This window comes from Pteropus medius, unplaced genomic scaffold (assembly GCF_902729225.1).
Source record: "Pteropus medius unplaced genomic scaffold, Ma_sr-lr_union100, whole genome shotgun sequence".
Classification (NCBI taxonomy): domain Eukaryota; kingdom Metazoa; phylum Chordata; class Mammalia; order Chiroptera; family Pteropodidae; genus Pteropus; species Pteropus medius.
Genome location: NW_024349803.1, coordinates 22,154,593 through 22,163,204, shown reverse-complemented (window position 1 = coordinate 22,163,204; position 8,612 = coordinate 22,154,593). Strand labels below are relative to the sequence as shown.

Below are 8,612 nucleotides of genomic sequence, written 5' to 3'. Positions count from 1 at the left end.
CTGCCCACGGCTCCCCCGGGCCTTCTGGGCACACCCTACGCCATCTCCCTCTCCAACTTCATCGGCCTCAAGCCTGTGCCCTTCTTGGCTCTACCACCTGCCTCCCCAGGGCCACCGCCGGGCTTGGCGGCCTACACTGCCAAGATGGCAGCGGCCAATGGGAGCAAGAAAGCTGAGCGGCAGAAATTCTCACCCTACTGAGGCCGGCTGAGGCACAGGCGCGGCAGCAGGCAGGACCGCCGGCAGGGGCTGCCTCCACACCCCACCTGCCCGAGGAGACTCCAGCCTGGGGTCCCAAATGCCACTAATGCCCAGAAGCATGGATGCACCCCCCACCCGGCCCCCATCTGTGGGAATTCCTGAGCCCAGAGTGGGGGCAGTTTCTGGCCCAGGGTTCTGGGAGCTGCAGCAGCCCCAGAGTAGGGGGCTCCACCCCCTCTAGCTCTGCTTGGATACGGGGAGCATCCTTAGTGCCCCCACTTTGGGGGTCACTCATGCACTCCCCACCCTTTAGGGCTTCCCAGCCTACTGCTCCCCTCGTGGGGATCAGGGAGGAGGGCTAGGGGGTGGCTGGGGGCCATGCTTCTCTCCCCACCTCCCTGCAGATTCCTGCTGCTTCCACTGATACCCTTTGACTGGAATGGACTGGCTGGGCTTGGCAGAGGGCAACCCAGAGAGGGGGCACTGCCGGGCAGCTGGGGGAGTGGCATGGGGCAGGGCTGAGTTCTCAGCAGCAGACACTCTGTACAGTTTTTTCAATCCCTGTTTTTGAATAAATATTCTGCGACCAGGAAGCTGTGAAACACTGTGACTGTCGGCCAGACCTCCAGAAAATGGGTGAAGCCGAGGCCCCAGAGACCCCATCTGTGAATCCACCAGCCCTAGTCGGGCCTCAGCCCCTTCCACATGCCGGTTCTGGGGCTTCAGGACCCTTTGGTGGACATGTCCAGCCTCCTGCCTCTAGCACCAAACTGATTCAGTTTTGTGGGCAATTTAGAAGCTGATGGAGGATTTCCAGTAGCTTTGTCCAGCCTCTCCTGGGTGCAGATGTCAGGGAAGTCATTCTGAGCGTCTCTCTACTGGTTCCTCCTGCCGTGGCTATAACCCAGACGCTGCCCTGCTTGGCCCATCTCTTTGGCTGTGAGCCCTTAGGGCCTTCTTTGTGATCCTGCCCACTTCTGCTCCTTCCTCGGCCAGGGCATCATCCATGAGTGTCCAAACCACGTAAGCTGGAGAAACCCTTAGAGATGGTCCAGGATACAGAGAGGGAAACGGGCCTAGGGAAGGATAGGTCTGTACACAAGGCCGTGCACAGTTAGGCCCAGAACTGGGCGTTCCTAGCTCCCAGGAGCTCCCGGCTTCACCATGCTGCAGGCTCCCTTTCTCCCATTCCGAAGCCAGAAGTCTAGGCAGGGCACCTGCCACGACCTGCGCGGGAAGCTGGATGGGCCTCTTCTGATGCCACCCTCCTCTCTGTAGTCCCAGTTCAGCGTATGAGATAGATTTCCTTTCAGGTGGCCTTGCGCATGCCGAGGCTCTCCCCTCCTGCCAAACCTGGATCTTGTTCTGGTGCCTCAGCAGGGCCTAGGGCAGGGCCCTCTGGAGGGCCCTGGAGGTGCTGCAGGAGTGCGCGCGGGTGCCAGGCCCGCAGAGTGCAGGCGCGCAGAGAACAGGCCCGCGGGGGCCAGGGCAGCGCTTGGCGGGCCAGGCGGCCCAGCGCCCGGCGCACAGGGCGCTGTAACAAGCCATACAGGAAGGGGTGAGCCGCGAAGGCCGAGTAGGCTACCCAGGTGACAGCCGTCTCGGCCGCCGCAGCCTGCGCAGCGGGCGCCAGGCACGCACAGCCGTAAGGCAGCCAGCAGGCTGCGAATTGGCCCACGGCCAGCGCGGGGGCCAGGGCTGCTTTGCCCCCGGGGAGGCGAGGCCGGGGAGGCGGCAGGATGGAAAGGCGGCTATCCAGAGAGTCGGAGCGCGGCCGGGCCCCGCGCGCGGGCGGCGGTGGCCGCAAGGCAGCGCGGCGCGCCACCAGGAAGATGCTGCCGTAGGCGCCGAGCAACAGGAGGGCGGGCAGCGCGAAGGCCAGCAGCGCCCAGAGCGGCCGGAAGGGCCCGAGGCCGCCGGCCAGGACCGAGCAGCGGGCCGGGGCGGCGGGCGGCGAGGGCGGGGGCCCGAGCAGGGAGAGTGCGCCCAGCAGCGCCGCGGCGGCCCACACGGCGCTGAGCACGAGGGAGGGCGGAGGCCACGCGCGGGGCCGCAGCGGGTGCACGATGAGGCGGTAGCGCGCGAGGCCCAGCGCGGCCACGCCGAGCGTGCAGGCGGGCAGCAGCGCGGCCGAGAGGAAGCGCGCGGCGCGGCAGGGCGCAGCGCCCAGACGCAGGCGGCCCAGCCCCAGAGGAGGCGCGGCCACCAGACCCAGCGGCATGATGGAGGCGGCCGCCAGCAGGTCCACGATGCACAGGTGCACCAGGTAGAGTGTGTCGCGCAGTCCTGGCGTGCGCGGCACCACGGCCAGCAGCGCGCCGTTGCCCAGCAGTGCGGCGGCCTCCACAACGGCCGCCGGGATCAACGCCATGGAGCCCGCGGCTTCTGCGGCGTTCAGCCCTGTGGCGTTGGCCATCCGAGCGTTCAGGCTTCACCCTGTGCTGGGACGCAGAGAGTGAGATGGAATAGTACTCTCCCCCCACTGCCACCGCCAGCCCCGCGCTCCTCTGACCCCCTCACCTCGTGGGCTTCCCAGGCCCTGGCTCCGCTGCCCAGGCCACCATCCTCTTGGGGACTTGGGTGGCCCCATGGAAGGGGCGCAAGACTGAGGCTGCAGCTCTCTCCTCTGTCTGCCCCAGCAACTCAGCCCCTGCTGGAGATGGTACTGGCTGTCACTCTGATGTTGCCCTTTACAGACACACAGAGCTGGCAAGGGAAGGGCAGGGCCTGGCACCAGCCCCCTGGGTCCTAGCAGCTGCCAGCTGGAGGCGGGAGGCTATGCTGTGAAAGTGCTGGGGGCGCCTCCGGAGGGGGCCTAGAGCAGGCAAGGCCAGAGTCTAGACGGAGCACGTCGGAGCGTGGAAGGAGGAAGAAGCAGTGTGTTTTCCCTCTCATGCTCAGCCTAGGGCTGTCAATCTACCTCTGTGGAAGGTGGCCTCTCGCTCCTTCAGGAAGCCCCCGCTCTGTGGTTCTAGCACCTGCAGGTGACTCTGGCCTCTGGGCATCGGAATACCATCTCCTTCCATTATGGCTCCACCCTAAGAGTGGTAGCAGCTTCCACCCTTCTCGTCTCCTTCCCTGTATCAAACTCCTCTTGTCTGAAATACCTAGAGTGATTTCTGCTTTGCTGACCGGACCTAGACTGACGCACGCCCCTACAGTCCGCTCTCTACACAGTGGTTGAAGTGGATCCTCTAAAAGCAAATCCGGCGGGTCCTGACACTGCTCTCATTCCTCCAAGAGCTTCCCATCCTCAACAGAAGCTCAGCTCCTCTGTGCTGAGTTGCTCTTCCCACCTGGCTGAGGTCACCCTCCTCCATGCCTACCCTCCTTCCAGCCACGGCAATCATCTCGCTGGGCTTCCCACATGTCAAATTGGTCTCCACCTCGGGATCTTTGCACTGGCTGTTTCCTCTTTTAAAACACCCTTCCCTCAGACCTGTCCATGGCTCGCTCCCTCATCTAATTCAGGTCTGTTTTAGAGAGGCCTTCAGCGACCGTGTATTCTAAAATCATTCCCTTCTCCTATCACTGAGCCTTTTACTTAATTTTTCTTCCTGGTACTTTCCCTACCTGATACTGTATTTCACATCTACGCACGGGCTTGTTTAGAGCTTGCTTTACTAGAATGTAAGCCTGTGAGAGCCGGGACCTTGTCTGTATCTCGCTCATGCTTGTGCTCCTGGAACCCATCACAGGCACGTTTCAGCACCAGTAGAGATTTAGGTGGTAGTGACCAGGACTTGCATCTCCGGGTTGGATTTGTTTCCTGCTAGAATGTGAAGGGCCTCAGCCCAATTCTCCATTATTCAGAAGAGGAAACTGGTGCCCAGAGAGGGAAGGAGTGTGTCCCAGATCGTGCAGCTGAGTCGTACCTGGAACCCAGGTCGCATGCTTCCTAGGGGTCCTGTCTGCCATTTGAATGTGGGCATTTATCTCTAGGAGGCGAAGCTGGATTTTTGAAGTTACTGTTCAGAGGAAAGAGGAGGCATCGGGCCTCTCCCTGCCTGGTCGGGCCTGCAGGCTGGGGCAGCCCCTGAGCCCCCAGGGCCTGGGGAGGGCTTAGCAAGGCCAGGCAGAAATAGCAAATGAGAAAATGGACTGGGAGGCACAATAAGGAGGGATGGGGGCTATGGTTGGTTGGAGAGTCCGCGCTCCTCCAGAATCATTCAAGTAAATTTTAAAATGTTGTAGTTTATCTTTTTAAAAAATTTGCTGAAAGAAATGCAGGAAGGATAAACCAGAAACAAACGACCCTGGCTTCCTACAGCAGGTGGGTGGGAATTAGGAGATGAACGCTCTCCTGAGCGCACTTTTTTGTATAGATTGGACTTTTGGGGACTATGTTAATGTTCTGTGTATTGAAATAAAAGAAATCAACGAAGATGAAGAAACCCCCCCGAAGAGTGAATATAAGCAGAAACGAATGAACCCACCTGTATTTCAAATGAATAGCATCAGAACATTGAAGGGAAATAAATAACTAATCTAACATTTGAACTGTGTTCAAACTCATCGACCTCAGTTTAAGAACAAAAAGATGATCTTGAATAAGATTGAATAAATCTTGAGCCCAGCTTAGAAAGTTTATTTTTCACAATGGCATGGGTGTAGCAAATCTGGAATTTTTTGTGTGGGATCGAGCCAACAAATAAACATACTGATGTTATTAGAAACCAAGGTTCTTACTGTTAGAGAAGGGGGTATAAATATGGAATTGGGGAAAAATGGAAGAAACTTGCGGTGTTGGATTGAAACAGGAGAAATAGATATGGAAGGTGTGTTTGTTTATTTACATATAGCTTTCTTTGCTTCAAGCACTTAAAAGCAATGACACCCCAGTATCAATGCTGGGCAGAGCATACCTACTCCCCAGACCTTGGATTTTAAATACCGTTTCCTGCTCTAGGGGACTCGGGCTCCTTGGAGAAATGGCTGATTCCGGTGTCGTGGGAAAATCCCAAAAGCTCCAAAAATCAGACCAGAGAAAAACCAAGCAGTAACTCAGAGAGAAAGAGAACTCGGTTTTATTATGCGCGGTCCCAGCGGAGCTAGTGCTCTGAAGATGTGGGCGGTGCCCTCAGTGGAAACATTCCTTTTATAGGAAAACATTACGCAAGCTGATTGGTCAGTTTGAACACAAACCGTTACATACAGCAGGAATTGCTATGCAGATTTCAAGTAGTAACAAAGAGAAGGGCGGGGAGTTGCTATGGGTAACCAGTAAACACAAATTATCACAGGAAGCGGCTGCTGCTAGTGTACAGACAGTTACATTTATAAGTCGAGCAAAGTGCAAGGGAGCTCTTGCGGGAGCCCTTGCATGCAACAAGCTGATCTGCAGAAAGCAAGCATGTTTACAAAAGCAGAAGGCTGATTAATTTTTCCTGAAATTTCCTCATCATGATAATGGGTACTCCTTTCATGATGGCAGAGCTGGGCCCCTCTGGTATGTGCTCATCTCGTTTGTCATATTCACACATAAGACTCACACGGATGTTTGATGGCAAGACGTGAGGGATACTTGACTGGCCTTGCCATGTCCGGGCTAAAGGACAGAATCACCAAGTGGGTCCCCAAATGACCAACAGGTCTTCAAAGGGTCACCTTTGAAGGCTCAATGATCCGAGGAGGCGGGTTGTAGCTGCGATGGATGTAGATGGACTGGGGGGTGTGGGGGTGAGTGTGGGACCCAGATCACCCCTGGAGTGAGGCTGGAGCTACTGTGTGGTATGCTGAGTCACTGTGGAGAGAAGGAAGGCCCAGGCGTGGCAGGCTACGGCACCGATGAGCAGGGACAGGGTAAGTGAATACAATGTTTAGTAAACCTGTCTGTGCGTGCCTGAAGGTCAGCCTGCCTTGGTGATCACACCCGCGGATGAGCAGTCTGAGCCAGGGTGGGTGGCCCAGCGGGGTGTGGGATCCATCAGCCTGTGCCTTCTAACTACGCAGCTCTGAACGGGCTGCTGCATCTGTGTCCCAGTAATAACGCCAGTCCCTCACTCCCACACCTCAGGAGGCGAGAGTCCAGGGCTCCAGCCATGCCACGGCTAGCAAAGATTGGAGGGAGTGGGGAACACTGGGACATAGCAAGGAGATTGGAAGTAAGAAGGGGAGATATGGGGGTACCAGAGGTGGGCAGGGAGAGTGAGGATGACTGCCTGCCCCCGGCAGGGCCCTGAGGGGTGGGAGGGGCAGGCAGCTCAAAGGCGCATCTCCAGCAGGTAGCACAGGCGGTATTGGCTCTCCTGGGAGGCGGGGTACTCGCTCTGGGAGAATGTAGAGCTTCTGAACTCTGGGCCCAGCATGGGCTGGGCCTGGGACACCACCACACGTTGGCCATCCATCTTCAGCTCAGTGTCCTGGGTCAGATCTGCAGTGCACACACAGCAAGGGCCAGGGGTGACTCAAGAGTCACTGGTCCTTCGTCTTACCAGTAAGCCCTGCCCCCTGTGCTCTCCACATCTGACACACGAAATGCCTGCTCATTCCCACCTCGCCGACTTCCAAACCACTGCACAGGTTGGGCCTTCTGCCTGGACTACCCTCCCCCGTTCCTCTGTCTGGGAAATACCCACTCATCTTTCAACGCTTAGTCAATGACACCTCTTCTTGGAAGCCTTCCTGGATGCCCAGAAACGATTTGTTGAACCTAAGTGAATGACTACCATGAGGAAGTCTGCTTCTTCTTGTCCCTCTCCACAGACCTTCTCTGCTCACTTCCTCCCTGAAAGTGTCCTGGTCCCCTCTCTCAGCTCCATCCATCCTCAGGCCTGTTCAGTTTTGTGGGACTCACGTGGCTCTGTGTGGCCTCGGCCGATGACGCTGTCAAAGCCGGGGTCTGGCTGCTTCACGCTGGGCTCGTCGACGGTGGTGTGGTGCTCTCTGTCCGGTGTCTCCTCACCCAGGAACATGTAGCTGACATGGTGGTCATCCTCGCAGGACATGCCAGAAACTGGGGGACACAGCGAGACTCCGGCTGGGCGGCTCGGCCCTCCCGCCGGACCCCCTGGACTCCGCTGCATTGTTCTGTCCTCTGCCTGTGCTGTCCCGGTCCAGAAAGGTGCCCATTCTTCCTCCGTCCTTAAAAACACCCCTTGTCCTGGCCATGCTCCCGCCCATCTCTTTCCCCCATGCCTAGGCTCACTGAGGCCAGCCTCTGCCCCGGCCCCGCCACCCTCCCCAAGGTCAGTACTGGCCTCCCAGTGACCAAATCTGGGGCGGGGGCTTTTCTCCCGGGCCCGCTCTGCTGATTTTGCCACTAGCATTTTTCACCCTTTACCTTGGGACCCCCTAGCACTGGCTCCCCTGAGGCCACCCTCCATTCCTTCTGAGGCCCCTCTGTCCTCCTGCTGGACCCCCGGGCCGTGGGCAACCACGGGCATCCCAGAACTTCAGCCCCATCTGCCCTTGGACCTTGCTCTCTTGGATGGGTGGGGGGTAGTGGTCTCTAATAATGGGGTCAGCCCGTGCTGAGGAGACAGTCTGGGGAGGTCACCTCAGTTAAGGACACTCTGGACAGAAACTTGGGCGTCAGGATACACCTTCGACCTTTTCCCACACGCTGCCATCCCACCTCCCACATATCCCTCTCACGGATTCCCTCCTCCCCCACTTCCCCTGCTGTGGCCCGGGTGCCCACCACATCTGGCCCGATGCCAGCACCACCTCCCTGTAGCCTCTGGCCTCTGCCGCCCTCTCCACGGCTGCAGCCACTGAAATCCTGCTCTGCACAGGTCCACATGGGCTCCTCATGGCTTTCTGGGTAAGGCCCCCTTGATCTTTCCAGGCCCTCACATCCCTGCCACATGAGGCATTTGCTCTAAGCTTCACTATCAGGCCACACTTGGAGGTCCTGACTTGAGGGAGCCTCCCAGCCTCTGTGACGCCCCCTGGCTGCTTTACCTTGAAGGCTCCTCTTGGACCTCTCCCCAGGTCTGGTTGGTATGCTCACCCAGCTGTGTGGCCTTCGCAAAGAAGCTGTCCCGAAACCCGCCAAGCCCTGGGACGCCCCACTGAGCTCTGTGGCTGGTAAGCATGCTAGGGTTCCTCTCCCCGATCCTCCACAAACTGGGTAAACACCAGGCCCAACCCTCCTGCCCCCACACCGCCCAGGGCTTGGCCTGAGGGGCGCCTTGCCGTAGCCGGTGGACTTACTGGTCTCCAAGGCTAAGTAGATGCTCTTACTAACAAGACTTTTGGTAATGCGGAACCCATTGTTGAGGATGGCGGCCACCACAGCCACGTTCGTGCCATGCCACAGTGGCTTCCAATTGTCCAGCTTGGAGTGGGCCTGGAGCTTATCTCTCTGAGGGGGGAGAAGGTGGGACATAGAGAGCTCATGTGCTTCTCTCTGCTGTGCAGAGGGCCTGACCAGGGCCTGGGGTCCCTCTGGTCACTCACACCCTCAT

At 58.2% G+C, this 8,612-nt stretch overlaps 3 protein-coding genes across 4 annotated transcripts in view; 1 reads left to right on the top strand and 2 right to left on the bottom strand.

Annotated features, from left to right (window-relative positions):
- PCBP4 (poly(rC) binding protein 4) overlaps positions 1–794 on the top strand; it is a 3,931-nt gene extending 3,137 nt beyond the window's left edge. The window contains exon 11 of the mRNA XM_039837922.1: positions 110–794. Within this exon, the coding sequence (XP_039693856.1) occupies positions 110–176 (67 nt within the window). The 3' untranslated portion in view covers positions 177–794. The remainder of the gene's footprint in view (positions 1–109) is intronic.
- Positions 795–936: 142 nt separating this feature from the next.
- GPR62 (G protein-coupled receptor 62) lies at positions 937–3,576 on the bottom strand. 2 transcript variants are annotated; one of them, XM_039837909.1, is made up of 2 exons: positions 2,722–3,576; positions 937–2,642 (listed from the first exon to the last, which is right to left on the bottom strand). In XM_039837909.1, the coding sequence occupies exon 2, from the start codon at positions 2,615–2,617 to the stop codon at positions 1,511–1,513; it is 1,107 nt and encodes a 368-aa protein (XP_039693843.1). In that variant the 5' UTR covers positions 2,618–2,642; positions 2,722–3,576; the 3' UTR covers positions 937–1,510. The 2 variants fall into 2 exon arrangements, with proteins under 2 accessions (XP_039693843.1, XP_039693844.1); XM_039837910.1 differs by having other exon boundaries at positions 937–2,637.
- A 1,636-nt stretch (positions 3,577–5,212) lies between these two features.
- The window catches only part of PARP3 (poly(ADP-ribose) polymerase family member 3), a 7,689-nt gene continuing 4,289 nt past the window's right edge, over positions 5,213–8,612 (bottom strand). Inside the window, exons 7-9 of the mRNA XM_039837921.1 lie at positions 8,359–8,539; positions 6,998–7,156; positions 5,213–6,574 (exon numbers count right to left, since the gene is read on the bottom strand). Coding sequence (XP_039693855.1) covers positions 6,405–6,574; positions 6,998–7,156; positions 8,359–8,539 — 510 coding nt within the window. The 3' untranslated portion in view covers positions 5,213–6,404. The remainder of the gene's footprint in view (positions 6,575–6,997; positions 7,157–8,358; positions 8,540–8,612) is intronic.

Coding starts and splice junctions, on each gene's coding strand:
- GPR62 (XM_039837909.1), bottom strand. CDS start 2,617: ATGGCCAACGCCACAGGGCTGAACGCCGCAGAAGCCGCGGGCTCCATG.